We start from the raw sequence: 17,768 nt of genomic DNA on the forward strand, positions 1-17,768 counted from the left end.
TGCTTAGCTTCTTTCTCTCATTCAGCAAATACGTGTTGAGTGTTTAATGTGATCCAAGAAACCTGCTGGGCACTAGAGATAACACACGAAAAAAATGGATATAGTCTCTAATGAACATTATGCTCTAGGAGGAATTGACTTATACAGTGGTTCTGACATGCAAACACTGGGCATGTTTTGAAATCAACAGGAAAGTCAGTTGTGCGGAAATTTAACAAGGAAGAAATAAAGGGGGACACAAAACAGAGAGATAGCCAGGAACCCCGCCCCAGATCATGTAAGCAGGTGGGGCATGGGAAGGAGTAAAGTTTGTGCGTTTGTGTGTGTGTGCGCGCGCACTCAAGAGATGCTGGCAGATTTTAAGCAAAGAGTGATGTGGTCTGATATGTTTTAAAACACCACTTTGGCATAAATATGTGGGACTCCCTTCTTTCCTTTTCAAAATAAAGCTCTAAGGCAAGGTCTAGGGGGGCATAAAGGCTGCTAGACGCAGTTGAGTGGGCAGCCCAGGGGCAGGCAGTGCCTGTGGGATGAGATGTTGGTGAGGGCAGAAGGCCACTGGTGGTGGAAGGAGACAGAGCAGGAGAGCAGCTATATTCAGGGGGTTGAAGCCATTAGGTAAAATGATGCAGGATGATAGGGACCCCACATAAACACACGCGATACATATAGATGTATACACATACATTATGCATATATGAATATGCACATAGGGCACATGTACATTTACATACACAGATGTATGCGCATACATATAGTATTCACTGAAAGAATTCAACCTGAATTTCTTGATTTGGGAAGGACCCTTTTTCTCTTTCCTTCTCCCTTGTCTGTATTTCCCTTCTTTATTTGCTCTTCTATTATATTTCCTTCTATCCAACTTTCCCCTCGTTCTTGTTTTTCTTTTTAACAGTTGTGTTCTTCCCTTCTTAACATTTACTCTTCTATTCTTCCTTTTACTACCTTTTGTTCTTCCTTTTCTTCCCCCATTTCTTTTTGCCAGCTGGCTTTCTTTCATATTTCAGCAAAGAAATCTATTTACATTCTAACAAATCCAAAATCTAGCAGTTTTAGGGACCACTATTAGCACCTGCTAGGCGGCCAGACTGCAAGTAGATGCCGTGTAAGGCAGAACAGCTCTCAAGCCTTGGATGGAAACCAGTCAAATCAGCGTGATGCTATTATTTAATTAAGCCCAGAGAATCAAAAAGGAAGTCTCCTGCAAATTTCCTTGTAAATTATATAGTGGCTCCCTGCCACTCATTCTTGGCATGAAATGAATTTGTGAAAGTAGAATTTGAAATACAAATTCTGTCTCTATTTATGGGACTTCTAGGTATCAAAAGCTACTTTAAAAAACACTTTCTCCCAATATAAACACCCCCAATGAAAAATATCCAGGAGTAGGGAAGTCATAAGCAAGAGTAGAAATAATGATTGCAGTTAAGTCAATAAAAAAGAGCTTTTAAAACTGACTAATAAGACGTATAGGAAATTATGAAGGAGAAAGTACTTTCATATCAGTACAATGTAACAAAGTAGAGCATTATTCAGATATGCTAGGTAAGCTTCCTTACTGAGAATAAAAGAAGTTTGAGTCTATTAAGATTAATATTTCCTTCCTAAAGTAGACCAAATTATAAAAGTCTCTCAGGTACATATTCATATGTACTCTTCATTGTATTAAGGGAGAATGATAGATTTTTTGAGAAATCTAATATTACAAACTTTAACCAAAGGCCTTTTTTTAATATTCTAGAATTTTTTTCATACATATGAGCTCAGACATGCATTTTACAATTTGGTTAAAAATTAAAGACTCTGGTATATGTTTCAATAATGTTACTTACAAAATGAGAGGAGTTGTCACTCATTTCTCAGGATTTGGGCATTTCCAAATGCTTCCAGATAGGGTTCACCTGCATGCTTTGATCTTCTAAAGTTCACTGAGATACAGGTAAAAGAAGTTCTACTGATGAAGCTTTTAGCAGAATTCTGTGATTGGCAAAGACTTTCCCTGGCCAAATCCCATTCTTGTTTTGTTAACCAGTAGCCAAAAACTGCTTCAAAATTTGTTTTTTATTTTTTCAATGTATTTATTTATGCATACAAGAGCTGGGGTACAGGCTAGAGGTGTGGGGGTGAGAGGATTCACCAGAGACAGAGTGGGGAACAGAACAGGCAGATGTTCTGAAATACACTGCTGAGGGGAACAGCGGGCGAGTCAAGAGAGGTCTGCTGTGCCATGTGGGTTGCCCCCTGGCAGGCTGGGGGATCGAACTCATGCTGCAGATTGCTTCATAATGTGGTGCTTAACCCCGTGCACCACCAGGGAGGCCCTGCTTCAGAATTTGGTTAAGAAATGTTGGTGGGGGTTCTCCCTGGTGATGCAAAGGATTAAGACTCAGCACTATGAAGCTATTCACAGCTACTGCAGCATGAGTTCAATTTCAGCCAGGGAGGTGACCCACATGGTGCAGCAGATCTCTCCTGGCTCACCCACTGCTCCCCTCAGCAGTGTATTTCAATAGATCTGCCTGTTCTGCTCCCCAGTCTGTCTCTGGTGAATCCTCTCACGCCCCCCACCTCTGTACCCCAGTTCTTGTATGCATAAATAAATACATTTTTAAAAGTAAAAAAGAAATGTTGGTGGGGTTTTTTGGGTTTTTTTTAGTGGGAACTCGAAGACAGATGGGATGAGAAATTCTTAATATATGATACCCCTATCACTATGTGTAGGAGAGCATTTATTTGCAAGGTTTTTCCTCTGGATGGCATCAGCCCAAGTAGGAAAGAAAATAGGTGTTTACCAAAACAACAACAAATAAACACCATAGCCTATTTCCAAACTTCATTCCATACATTCCCATCCCCTCATTGTTAATCTTCCTCCTTTCCCAGCTAGCCCTCACATCTAGAAATTCACCCTAAAATAAAAGTAGTTCTTGGCATTTTTAAATTATATGTTTGGGGGGCCTCCCTGGTGGCCTGGGGTTAAGACTCAGTGCTATCACCCCTAAGGCGTAAGTTCACTCCCTGGCCAGGGAGCTGACCCACATATCACAGGAGAACTCTCCTGTCTCACCAGCTGCTCCCCTTATCAGTATACTTCAGCAGTATATTTCAGTAGATCTGTCTATTCTGTTACCCACTCTATCTCTGGTGAATCCTCTCATCCCCACACCTCTGGCCTATACCCCAGTTTCTCTATGCATAAATAAATAAATCTTAAAAAAATAAATTATGTTTGCTTGCTACTACTCAAAGTAACTTAGAGCTCCTGACCAAGCGATGACTTGTATTGATCTTTATCTTGAATTTGAATACTATGTATTCAGGCTGATAGAACAAAGTTATCTCCACAGAGTCTGACCACATAGCAACCACATTACAATGTGGCTTTGTTGTTTTCTTCTCAGTCTCAGAGACCCACTTTTTTGGAGGAAGTGGGGGCAGAGATAATTATATAGTACATGGTTTTCAAGAATTTATGTATTTACATGCTATGTTACTTCCAAATATTATGGACATACATACTGTTTTTAAGTAAAAGTGCTAAATGAGCAAACATTTTCATAGAAGTATATTAGGTATTATCATAAGGATCAATGAGTTGACCAAATAAATACATGTACACTAAACAACCTGAGATGCATGCTGAAGTAACATCCAGTGATAACAGAATTCAGTTCTGCCTAAAGAGTCAATCCAGTTCAGGAATATGGCACCTGGAAAATAAACTTCCCAGTTTGAAAATTGGACCTAATTGCTATTTTGACATGTTTGTTACATTGCAAAACTAGCAGGAAACATCCAGGATTTGAATTGAAAAACAACATAATAATGTCAGAGGTAGAAAGATAAGCGGCTCTGACAACTTAATAAACATTGATTTTGACTTCTACCCATCATTATCTGACTTCACCTTGCCTCCCCTGGCATAGTAATTCTCAAATGATTATGAAACTCATTAACCTATTAATGGAGCTAAACAAAATAAGCTAAATTAAAAATTGTCAAAGATAAAAACTAAGGAGAGAGAGAGGATAAAGTTTCTTCAGAATATGAACCATGATTAAAATTAAGGATAGGTCCATAGGATTTTTGGGATTTGATCTTAAGAGTTAGTGGTAAAGGAAGCCAACTTCTATTAGTGTATATTTGTAGGAGTCCAAAACCTCAAGTTAGCAAAAAGGATTAAGAATTATCAAAAGTGCCCATCAAGGCACCAATGATCTAGCCTTTTTTTTTTTTTTTATAAATTTTATTGTTATATTCCCCATACAATTGCAGCCCCCCCATTCTGACCCCAATCCCTCCCCTCCCGCCCCCGCCCCCCTAAAAGTGTCTCTGGTTCATAGTTTTTTGTTGATTTTGATTTTCACTTTCTTATAGTTATTCATTTTCCTGGTCCCTTATTTAAGTTTTCTAGATTCCTGCTATGAGTGAGACCATCCGGTATTTTTCTTTTTCTTTTTGGCTTATTTTGCTGAGCATGATCCCTTCCAGCACCATCCATGTTGCTGCAAATTGCATGTGTTTATCTTTTTTGAATGCTGAGTAATATTCCATGGTATATATGTACCACATCTTCTTGATCCAGTCATCTATTTTTGGGCATTTGGGTTGTTTCCAAAGCTTAGCTATTGTAAACAGTGCTGCTATAAACATAGGGGTGCAGGTGTTCTTTGGAATTGATAAAATAATCCAGTCAAAAAATGGGCAGAAGAGCTAAAAAGAAACTTCTCTGAAGAGGAAATGCAAATGGCCAACAGGCTTATGAAAAAATGTTCAACATCACTTGCCATCAGGGAAATGCAAATCAAAACTACCATGAGATACCATCTTACACCAGTGAGAATGGCACATATTAAAAAAACTAACAACAACAAATGCTGGCGAGGATGTGGAGAAAAAGGAACTCTTCTGCACTGTTGGTGGGAGTGCAAACTGGTCCAACCACTGTGGAGAGCTGTGTGGAGATTTCTGGACCTACTAAACATAGAGCTTCCATATGATCCAGCAATTCCACTCCTAGGTATTTACCAACGATCTAGCCTTTAAGGAAGATGATTTGGACCTTAAGTGAATAATTTTCAAAAGGCTCTGAACAAAAACCATCACACTGGTAAATGCCCCTGGAAGCAAATCTGCAGCAAGTCATGTAATTTTGTGTTGTGTGGTTAATGGTTTGGAGCACTTGATGATCATCTCGAGACTAGAAAAATACTTTTCTATAATTCTAAATGTTCTATGGCTCCTGTCTCTTTTTGTCTCCCATAAGTGGTCAAGCAGAGCTTCTAAGATCAATGGATTAGATTATCTCACCTGTCCTGTCAAGATGCAGGAACACCTACTAGTTTTTCCCTACATTCACCCACGGCTGCTATGGTGGCAAAATGCTGAGTAATATGTTTGATGTTCCCAGTCTTTCCAGCAACAGATTCTCCTGTTACTGGAAATTCAGTTACACAGTTAACTGGTTCAGATTATAAATGCAATGAAAGTTAAATATTTTTCCATATAGACTAGGGCAAGAAGGGAAATTTTTATAGACAAATGGAACTTAAAAGGAAACTGAAGATGTAGACATTCATTTGATTTCAGAAGGGGAAAAGTAAAGCTGGGAAAAGAAATATAAGCAAAAATCTGGAGTCAAGGAATGTCAAAAATCTGGAGTCTTCTAAAAAGAAGCTTGCTCTTCATGGTCCAGTTAACAAAAAACTGAGTATCATCTCTATTCATTAGAAACAGGTTTCCTCATTACCAAGTGTTCAACAGACCTTTATATATTAAGACCACCACACGGTCAAATACAGTCCTTTTCCTCACCTAGCTGTTTGACTTTAGACTTCCCTTTACCTTTAACAACTAACTTTCTAATGTGGGAAGAACACAGTGGTCAATATATTACCTTACCACCCAAAGGATCAAGTTCTACCTTTTCCTGTATTAAACTCCAGTAAATAGTCTCTCCTCTCTGTAAAACATTGAAGTTGTAGTCTTTTGAAATCCTATTATGTTCTTGGAGTGGCTGAAACCAATGGATAGCCCAACACACAAAGTGATATCACCACTGCATATGAAGACCAAGGACTTCAGCATTTCATTGCCCCTTAAGTCTCAGGTTATCCCTTTAGTCCTCATGCTGACCATTCACCTTGTCAGCCAAATCAACATATGATATAGGACTACTGAGTTTTCTCTTCATTCCATTCTATTTCCTAACAAGTTCTATCACCTTTTAGTTCCCAACAAATGTACCTTGATCTGCCCCAAGCTGACTTCCCACAACAGCATGTTATCTGTTCTATGGTTAAGTCCATTGGACATTCTGTTTCTTGGCCTAATTAGCCAGTCCAGAGACCTACTAAAATGAGCACTGGGCCAGGGAGCTCTCTCCATCACGATAATGATTAAGACCAACTTTTGTACTACATGTTCTAGAGGCTCTCCTAAAAAGGAGGCAGCAGCCTAGCTGGCACCATATTTGAGGGAAGTCACTGACTCAAGTGTTATGACAATTTCCTGAGGATCTTATTCATGCCTAGAATTTTTTGTGGCTGAAGGACAAACTACTCAGAGACAACAAATTTATATTTTCTTCCCAGTGAAATGTGTTTGTTTCTATTGAAACTCTTGCTGCTGGCCAAAAAAGAAAAAGCAAGGCAAGCACATACGTGGGTACACACTGATTCTCTTATCTACAATACAAAAGAAAATGTCAGTGTATCTTTCTGCCAAAACATGTAGGTATTGGCATCAACTTATTCAAAATTTCCTCAGTTGGGCCTCCCCGCTGGCGCAGCGGTTGAGCGCTGGGTTGCAAAGCAGCCCTCAGCCTCTGCGGCGCCGGTTCGATCCCCGGCTGCTCCCCGGCCACTGGAGGAGGGTCCCACATGGCGCGCAGACCTCTCCTGCGGCTCGCTGCTCCCCTCAGCAGTGTACTTCGGTCCTTCTGCCTGTTCTGCTCCCCGCTCTGGCTCTGGTTAATTCTCTCACCCTCCCGCACTTCTGACTGTACCCAGTGCATGTATAAAACAAACAAACAAACAAATAAATAAAACATGCCTCTATTAAAAAAAAAATTTCCTTAGTTGTGGTTTGAAATCATACACAGGAAAAGGATTTATTCTGTTTACAATTAGTAAAAAAAAAAAAAATCACTGAAATGGTAGAGAGTAAAATAGATTCTCCTATGTATGCCAGTCATAGAACATACAAATTTTAGACCTATTTCCTTGCCCCAAATACAAATGATCACCGACTAATGGTTGACATTTTTGCCATTTTAAGCCTTTTAAGCTTAAATCGCGGTGTAATAATAGATGTAGCAAAATGTTTTTTTGCCAAATACTCTAGTGGATGCTTTATATAATAAAGGCTGACATCTCCAGGGAGCTAACTCTGGGCAAGCCACTGGGCAGAGCACTCTCAATGCATTATCTCACTTAATTTGTCATGTGAGCTTATCGTCCCCATAACCCTAGGAGGTAGGCACTATGTTTTATCCAGAAGGAAATGAAGGCTTCAAGTGATTAGGTGACAGTAAAGGCCATGCTCTGCTCACAATGCATACGTGCCTCTTAGTGACATAGAGAAAAAGTAGATCAGATATTTTTACCTTTCATTTTGTAGGGCAGCCACTTACTGTGAAGCATGTCCTGAAAGGCGTTATCAGCAACAGCAAAGATGTGAGGGGAAGCCTCTGATCACCTCTTCCCTTTGTAGAGAGCCATGACTTCTTTCTGATACACTGGACGCCACTTGTAAGGGTTTATGCTCACACAGAAGAGACCTGAATATGTCTGAGAGAAGAATCGAAAAGATTTCAGAAAACAGTTTAAAAATACTCCTACATTTGTCAGCTCTTAACAGGTAAGATTTGCTTGAATATTTACTTATAAAAGAACAAGAGGAGATTTTGGATTCTTGAAAACAAGGGACTTTTAACAGGAGCATACCAGGTCAGAGTAGCAAAAGGACCTGGGATTACCTCTCCCCTGGGAGATCTTCTAGTTACTAACATGTCTGCCTTTGGAAGGCAGAGAAGACACAACAGCAGGCCTGCAGGTTTCTGAAGCCAGCTAGCTGTGTTTGAGGCCTGAAAGGAAACTGTGCCTCAGCAAAGTTAGACACAGACTAGCCTGACTTTTCAGGCCCTGGAGGGAAATAATTTTATGTGGGTCTTTCAGTCATTGTGGTGGTTGAATTGTAACTCCTCCCCCAATAACCCCCTCAAAAAAAAAAAAAAAAGTATCCATGTCCTAGTCTTCCAGAATCTATGAATATGATTTGGAAAAGGGATCTTTATTTAAAAGTGTAATTACGTTAAGAATCTCAAGATGAGAACTGGGCAGGCCTTAAATCAATGACTGGTGTCCTAGACAAGACAGGAGAAATAAGAAGGGACAAGACATGGATACAGAGAGAAGGTGATATGAAGATGGACACAAAGACAGGAGTGATTCAGCCAACATCCCCCAGAAGCTGGAAGAGGCAAGGAATGATTCTCCTCTAGAGGCTCCAGAGGGCGTGTGACCCTGCTGATTTAATTAGATTTCGGACTCTGACCACTAGAACTGTGATAGATTAAATTTCAGTTGTGTGAAATCACCCAGTTAGTAGTGATCTTGTTACAGTGTCCCAGAGAAACTGATGTAGTCTCAGAGTAAATCAAAGAGCTAAGGAGCAAGTTGGCTGCATGTTCTGCCTTCTAAATCAGTGGGTCCCAGGTATGACCATCTTAGTCTACTCTACTCAGGGCTGCTTCTCCTGAATAGTTTGAGTAAATCAAAGAATCTGAGCAACCAACTCTTAGGAACTTAATGATGATGAAAAAAAATCATTCACTTATTGAACACTAACTAGGTAAACATGCTGAAAAATGTGTTTTACTACATTCATTTATTGGATCCTCCATATTACAATGGAGAGTCAGGTATTATTATTGCATGTTACAAATATAGTGACTTCAAGAAGGTAAGAAACTTTTTTTAAAAGATTTATTTATGCATGTATACAAGAACTGGGGTACAGGCCAGATGTGCAGGAGGGTGAGAAGATTCACCAGAGACAGAGTGGGGGACAGAACAGGCAGATCAACTGAAATACACTGCTGAGGGGAGGAGTGGGCAAGACAGGAGAGGTCTGCCACGCCATGTGGGTATCTCCCTGGCCAGCCGGTATCATTGAACCCGTGCTGCAGACAGCTTCACAGCACTGCGCTCAACCAGCTGCGCCACCAGAGGAGGCCAAGAAGATAAGAAACTTAACAGGGAACAGAACTGACATTTGGAGACTGGTTTCTCAGGTTCCAAACCTTACACCTTTACTTTAGCATGACATCCTGTGGGAAGGGATACGGATGCTGACAAAATAAAATTGGGGAAACATTAATAGAAGGACTGCTTCCCAGTAAGCATTCCCCAAGGACTATTCCCATATAAGTATGCTCAAATTTTCAATTAAAGACATCACTGGAAAAGTGATGGGAAATCACCAATGTGAGTGTCCGCAACAAAGCACATATACGTACATAGGCCATCCAGTTGTCACAGCACCTCTTCAGCTTGTGAAGCACAGATGCTATATTGAGATGGGTCAGCATTGCCACCAGGCTTCAATCATTTCAAATGTTGCAGCATTCATCTGCTGGACTTCATCCTTCTTAACACTAAGACTCTGCAGAGAAGAGAAAAATAGGCTGTATTCCTGTTTCCCATATGCTAGTTTATTTTGCTATGACATGGAAAGAATCTTTAGTCAAGAAAAAGATGCCCCACTAGCCAATAGGGCCAGAAGTTAAAGCAATCTTTATTGAAGAAGCTAGTATTCCCCCTGTTCATGTTCTCTCCTTGCCTGAAAAGTGTTTAATTTGTTAATCAAACTTTTCTATCTTGCATTGCCTTAATCCTGCGGCTTCTCATTGACTGTCTCTGAGCTTACACAGATCACATTATTCATGTCTTAACATGTCTTGGAGGTTTAGGAGGAGTTTGAAGTGAAGCTCATCCTTTGAGAATTCCTTCAAGGTACATTCTCTTCTCAAACCTCCCCCAATTCCAGATCACTGTCAAGTTATTTTTTATTTTTTTGCTATAGATGCAACCTGTACTATCATGACATTATTAATTCTTATCTTAATTATTAATGGTTAGACTGTTGCAACTAGATTATAAGCACCTTAAGGATTTTTTTTTAAAGATTTTCTTCATTTATGCATATAAGAACTGGGGTACAGTCCTGGGAGGTGAGAGGATTCACCAGAGACAGAGTAGAGAATAGAACAGGAGGATTGACTGAAATACACCGCTGAAGGGAGCTGCGGGCGAGTCTGGAGAGGTCTGCTGCGCCATGTGGGCAGCTCCCTGGCTGGGGGATCGAACTCATGCTGCAGTGGCTGCAGATCACTCCAAAGGTTGCATCTCAATCCCTTGTGCCACCTTAAGAAGGCACTTTAAGAAGGATTTTTGAAGTTGTCTTCTATCTTCATCTATCACAATGCTAGGAACATGGGCAGGTGCAACTAACATTGTGTCTGAGTAAGTGAATTCATTGCTACTATCAACTAGTTGCTTAGAGTTGCCATGTAATGACTTATCCCAAGACTCCCACACTCTTATTGATTTATTTCCCATCCACAGTCTGTGACATTGTTCCAACAGTAGTACTTTTCTTTTTCAGTTCTTTTGAAGTCTGTATTTCAAGGATTCCTTTTATTCTGTAGAACATAATCAGGTCTCTTACATCTTCAAAATCCTCCCCTTACCCCTGATTCTATTTCTCTCTTCTTTTATTTTCAACTTCCTTCAATAAGTACTACTTTATATCCACTAATGTCATTGTCTCTGTTAATGCTACATTATAAAGACCAAAGGTGATTGGAAGGGTAGTTACTTCTAACATCAAGAGGAGAAAACCTGGGACCAGGGAGATGCTGACTGAGGCCAGGGGAAAGGTACCTCCATTATTATGGTGGAAAGACAAGTAGAACAAAATGAACCACATATAGACGCCTCTGTCTACATCATTAACTTCTTGCTTTCATGCTCTTCTTCCTGTGATTCTTTTGAAAAATCATAGCTGTAGCATTATAGTCACAAATCACCTTAAGTGAGTTGAAAAGGCCTCCCTCATGGTGCAAGGGGTTAAGTCTCAGCACTATGAAGCTGTAGGCAGCCACTGCAGCATGAGTTCCATCCTCAGACCGGGAGCTACCCACATGGCACAGCAGACCTCACCTATCTCGCCCGCTGCTCCCCTCAGCAGTGTATTTCATTACCTCTGCCTGTTCTGCTCCCCACTCTGCCTCTAGTGAATCCTTTCACCAATCCTGCCCCCCCCACACACCCACACCTCTGGCCTACATCCCAGCTCTTATATGCACAAATAAATAAATCTTAAAAAAAAAAAAGTTGAGAAGATACAAGTTCTGGAGAATGTGCTCAGAAGAACAAACTTTTCATCTTAAGGCCTACTTGAAATTGATATGGACACTGTCAAAAAAAAAATACACAGACTTGGAGAAAATATCTGCCAATAATATTTCTGTTATAGGACTTGTATCCAAAATTTATAAAGGACTCTTACAACTCAAAACAAAAAAAGGCAATAACCAACACCAGATATTTCTAAAATACCTAGATAGTTCTCTAAAGATACACAAATGGTCAATAAACTCATGAAATGTGTATGACATAATTTGTTCTTAGGAAAATACAAAGAGAAATCACATTATGATACCACTTCACACAATTAGATGTTTATAATCAAAAAGACAGATAATATAACATGTGTTCTAAGATGATAAAATTTTATTCCTTATATATTGGGAATAAAATGAGACAGTTACTTTTAAAAGAGTTTAGTAGCTGTTTAAAACACTAAATAGGGCCTCCCTGGTGGCTCAAGGGGTTGAAACGCAACCTATGAAGCAATCTGCCACTGCAGCATGAGTTCAATCCCCGGCCAGGGAGCTACCCACATGGTGCGGCAGATATCTCCTAACTTGCCTGCTGCTCCCCTCAGCAGTGTATTTCAGTCAATCTGCCTGTTCTATTCCCCACTCTGTCTCTGGTGACTCCTCTCACCCCCACACCTCTGGCCTGTACCCCAGTTCTTGTATGAATAAACAAATATTTACAAAAAAATAAAACACTAAATACAGATTTGCCCTTTTTTCCAACAATTCCACTTCCAGATATTTACCTAAGAGACATTAAAGCACACACCTATTCAAAGACTTGCATGCGCATGTTCATAATAGCATTAGTCATAATAGTCAGAACACATAAGCTATTCAAACATCCATAGATTGATGAGTGAATCAAGAAAAGATAATATAGCCACACTACAGATTTTTCAGCTATTCTTAAAAAAAAATAAAGAAAAGAAATACTGATACATGGTACAGCATGAATGAAACTCAAAACCGTTTTGCTAAAGAAGCCAGACACAAATGACCATATATTATATGATCCCATTTATCTGGAATGATCAGATAGTCTATAGAGAAGGAAATAGATAAGTGGTTGCCTATGACTTTGGGGAAGGAGGAAAAAGACAATTGACTGCTGATGGGCATACGATTTCATTTTGGGATGAGGAAAATAGTCTAAAATTAGATTACTGTGATGTTTGCACAATTCTTTAAATGCACTAAAAACCACTTAATTATATACTTTAAAGAAGTGAAATGCTAATGATAAAGAACTGATCACAAAAATCTGCAAAGAGCTGATGAGACTCAATAACAACAAAGAAAATAATCCTGTCAAAAAATGGGCAGAAGAGCTAAAAAGAAACTTCTCTGAAGAGGAAATGCAAATGGCCAACAGGCATATGAAAAAATGTTCAACATCACTTGTAATCAGGGAAATGCAAATCAAAACTACCATGAGATACCATCTCACACCAGTGAGAATGGTACATATTAAAAAAACTAGCAACAACAAATGTTGGTGAGGGTGTGGAGAAAAAGGAACTCTTCTGCACTGTTGGTGGGAGTGCAAACTGGTCCAACCACTATGGAGAGCTGTGTGGAGATTTCTGAACCTACTAAACATAGAGCTTCTGTATGATCCAGCAATTCCACTCCTAGGTATTTACCCAAAGGACACAGAAACATCAATTCCAAAGAGCACCTGCACCCCTATGTTTATAGCAGCACTGTTTACAATAGCTAAGCTTTGGAAACAGCCCAAATGCCCAAAAATAGATGACTGGATCAAGAAGATGTGGTACATATACACCATGGAATATTACTCAGCATTCAAAAAAGATAAACACATGCAATTTGCAGGAACATGGATGGCGCTGGAAGGGATCATGCTCAGCGAAATAAGCCAAAAAGAAAAAGAAAAATACCGGATGGTCTCACTCATAGCAGGAATCTAGAGAACTTAAATAAGGGACCAGGAAAATGAATAACTATAAGAAAGTGAAAATCAAAATCAACAAAAAACTATGAACCAGAGACACTTTTTGGGGGGTGGGGGGCGGGAGGGGAGGGACTGGGGTCAGAATGGGGGGTTGCAATTGTATGGAGAATATAAAATTTATTATTTAAAAAAAATTAAAAAAATGAGTTGAGAAAAAAAAGTTAAAAAAATAAAAATAAAAATAAAGAAGTGAAATGTATACTCAGCTATTTCTCAGTATAAGGATTTTTTTTGGAAAGTTGGCATGAACAATGATGGCAAAGAAACATTTAAATCTACTTTTTCTTTTAGAAAGAAATTGTGCCAAAGCCAAATAACCCCATTTGAGTCCCTGTTTCTTTGGTTTACTGCCTCAAGACATAGCATATTTTCCCTTGCTTATTTATGTTCCAGTTGATAACCCACAAGTTCCTTTCTTATTTCCACTAGTTATATAAAAATCTACCTAATTTGGAATTTTTTTTAATTTACAGATACTGACTGAAGGTGTGTCAAGACACCATAAGTGGTGGTTTATCAGTAGCTTTAAAATTTTATTACTCAAATGGCAATGCTTTAGATCATAAATTGTCCAAATACAAAGATAAGGGTATGAAAAAGAAACTTTCTTGATAAGGATTATACCTCTTTGTTATAGGTTATAAAGTTGGGAAAGAGCGGAATTAGAAGGAGATTATATATGAGCAAAGAATTACCTGTAAAATCTACAATGACGCTTTCAGCTCAGTCAGGCCAGAAGCCCCGGCTACCTCACCACCCTGGGGCTGGCAGCAAATCAGAGTGAGCTATCAGCTCACTATCACTATATTGTTCCGAAGGCCTTGGTGAATGCCTTGGTGACAGGGAGAAGGGGGCTACTACATCCTCACGACACATTCCCTCCACAACCCCTTATAGTCTGGTTTATGTGACAAAATTTTCCTACTCTTCTCTTTCAAAGGTCATGGATAACCTAATTCTGAATCCCAGTCTTCTCCCTACCCTTAATCTCTTTCTGTAGCATTTGACTTTACTGACCAGTTCCCTATCTCATAGCTTCTCTGACACTGTGCTATTCTTATTCAAATTATCCCTTTCTTTCTTGAACCTTAGGTCAAGAAATACTGCTTGCTTCACAGGTCATTATTCACTCCAATAGGAGTCTTTAAAAAAAAAAAAAAAACATGGTGACACATTGAAAGAAGTGGAAAAGGTTGTGAGTTCAAGTCAATGAGATTTGCCTGACAATTATTTCAGCCAGATTTATTCAGAGCTTGTCATTAAATCTTAGTAAGTGGGAAAACTTCTGAAAGGTTGAATGAGTTTTCCAAAGGGCATCAAGTGGCATCACCTACCCCAGGTTTTAAATTAAACTATTAGAGAAAGATGATACTTAATTCTTTGATTAAATAGACAGCTTAGTCTCTCCTGGGATGAAATAAAAATTTCTTTACCTTTCCATTTATCATAACAATGATTTTGCCATCTCCACTCCCTTTAACCACCTTGATACAAGCATTCTTGTCAAACTGAATCCTTCATTTCCTCTCCCCCTGAGAAATAACATGAATCAAATACACTATTTGTAGAAATATACAATGTATAAAATGTATACAATATTTATTTCATACTGATAGATGTGATTTCATTTCGGCTAATTCTATTTGACTTGGAGTCACTAATATAGATAACTGCAAAGTTGGGTAAAATCATGAAAACCCATTCTAAAGATGCGCCCGCACAGACTCAAAAGCAACAAGAAACAACTCAGCAAGCAAAAGCTGCACACATCAAACACCATTGGTCATAAAAAACTTGCAGGCCAACACCTTACCCACCACTCCCTGCCCCAACATTTTCCTTCCACTCACTGTCCCAGGATCCAGGCACGGTTATCTGGATACTCTTGCACTTACCCTTCCCAACTCTCCTCAAAAAAAAAAAAAAAAAAAAAAAAAGAAATCACTCAGATCTGTTTACAACTTAGTGAAATTTAGGTTAGTGGTCATGTCTATCCTTCAGAGTTTCTTTAATACCTTACTTTAAATTTTGGAATGAGAGTCTGCTAAGAATTACACAGCAGAATTGGAGAGGGAGGACTGAGGAGAAAGAAGATGGGTTATTTTTTTCATACAGCATAACTGACTCATTTTCTCTTTAAGGAGGTAAACTGAGGCACATTAGAAGTTTATAAATTTACTTGTGCAAAATCATTTCCTATGAGGTAGCACTAAGAAAGAAGTGGTGAGAAGCACCCCATCTACCAGAGCTATGGAAAAACATAGAGAAAAGGCAGAAACAAAGGAAGACAATTGTTGATTGATTGGTAGTAGGTTAAAATCTAGTTGACTGATTGGCTGTCCTAAGGCTTCACTTTCATAATCTTGAAGTACCGACAGGCTTAAATTTTGATTTGTTTAAGTACACATGAGGGCATGGGAGTACCTTGTAACAGGTGGTCCCCAGGAAGGGGGGAAGTTTCAGGTTTCCTGCCCAACCCAACTGAGCAGGGTAAAAAAGCTGCAGAGGAGACTGAGGAGGAAGGAAGCAGGATGGAGACCCAGAAGGAGACCTGGAGGAGGCAAATGGAGCTGAGAGACACGTGAAGAAACTACACTTGCCTTTTGGTCGCGGAATGGTTGACACAGATGTGTCTGGGGTGTCCCTCTCCCTGCTCTGTAACAACCTAAGTATACCGGCCTCCTTGTTTAATTACTTTAGCATCCCTCATGTTATTTCTTTCAGCCTCCTCACCCCTTGCCCTATCCCTTAACAAAGCAGTGTATCTCAAAATGATTAACCAATGAAAGGTTTGGGATGAAATGAATCAGAACTCTTAGCTATACCTGAGGCAGCTTGTCTCCACCTCACTTAAATGCTTCTGAAGTTCTCTTTCACCTGAGGCAGAGAACCAGAGAAGAAACAAACTTGTCAAGTAATGTGAGCCTTACCAGAAGTTCACTCAATTCCCCAGTCACAGCTCCTTAAGCACACAGGGGAGAGTGTTTGGCTGAAGAGGAATATTGAGCCCATGGCTAGGGGCTGCGTAGGTGAAACCTGCTGCACCACAGTGCAGGTGGGTAATGCCACCCCTCCTACCCCCACCTCTAACACATAAGACACAAAAGCACAAGAGCTGCTGTGCATAAGTGGTGCTCCACAGATGCTCGCCCGAGAGATGAGCCCTAACACATGGAACATGGTGTACAGGAAGGCGGTTAGGCAGCATTCACTTCTTTCTCCGCCATGCTTATCTCTGCAACGAATTTTGTTTCTCACTAGCTTCTTGTCATCTTATTCTAGGAATATGCTTCCCTCCTATTTTCCTAATTACAACCAATTCACCACTGGAACTGCTGAGCAAGAGGATTTTGTATTCCCATCTTACTCATTTTACATTCACTTCTCCTTGTCTTTTGAATTTTAAATTCTGGTTTTATATTGTATTTATTATTTTGGGTGTTTTTTTTTTTTTAAAGCTGATTTTGCTTTGTGTTATGTCTGAGAATAGGCTTGATTTAGAAAAGCACCCATTTTATATTTTGTATGAGGCAAATGTCCTTTAAAATGTTCATTTTAAACCAAATGTTATCACTTGAAAGAAATTTTAATATTACCTGGCACAGTCTTCTTTCTCTTTGGAAAAATAAATCTGAGAAAAAGATTGAGAGTTGTCCTTAGTCTCATAGCTAATTAGTGGCAGTCATTACAATAATGACTCTAGAAATTAGGTCACCATCTCCTAAATCAGTTTTCCCATTATACCATGCTTCCTCAACTGATACACTTAGCTCTTTCTCCTCCAGTTTTTCTCTCAAATACTAGGTTCATCACCTGCCTCACAATTAGCTCTTTTTATCACCCCTGGAAACAGTACTGAGACCAGAATTTTTGCAAACCCTTACCATCATGAGACACAATCCTTGACAGGGATGTTTTTGAAGATGAAATAAATAAGCTTAGTCAACTTTTTAATCTTTGCATTAATAACTGCAGAGATGGGATTGCAGATAGCAATGAATTGGATTTCTGTCAGACCACCTGGATCTTAGTCCTAGCTGTGCTACTAACAAGATGTAAAGCATTAGCATCATCTTTTTGCCTTCATCTTCTCATCTGTACACTCAAGAGGTTTGCTTATATGAGTTCAAATTGTTAAGTGATGAAATATCTTTTCCAACATAGAGGTAATGTGTTTATTGGAGAAAACTTAAAGAGGTGAAAAATGTATAAAGAAAAAAATTCTTGGGCCTCCCTGGTGGCGCAAGGGGTTAAGATGCAACCTATGAAGCTGTCCGCAGCCACTGCAGCATGAGTTCCATCCCCAGCCAGGGAACCACCCACATG

The 17,768-nt window shown here is 39.4% G+C and overlaps 1 protein-coding gene across 1 annotated transcript in view; it reads right to left on the minus strand.

The window, feature by feature from the left end:
• Positions 1-17,768, minus strand: part of MYH15 (myosin heavy chain 15) — a gene marked incomplete at both ends in the record, with an annotated part of 143,292 nt that overhangs the window by 119,509 nt on the left and 6,015 nt on the right. The window contains 6 exon segments of the mRNA XM_084232648.1: positions 1,851-1,868; positions 1,870-1,910; positions 1,913-1,943; positions 5,358-5,455; positions 7,652-7,712; positions 7,716-7,808. Of these exon segments, the coding sequence (XP_084088774.1) occupies positions 1,851-1,868; positions 1,870-1,910; positions 1,913-1,943; positions 5,358-5,455; positions 7,652-7,712; positions 7,716-7,808 (342 nt within the window).

This window comes from Talpa europaea, assembly GCF_964194135.1.
Source record: "Talpa europaea genome assembly, chromosome: 4".
Lineage (NCBI taxonomy): Eukaryota > Metazoa > Chordata > Mammalia > Eulipotyphla > Talpidae > Talpa > Talpa europaea.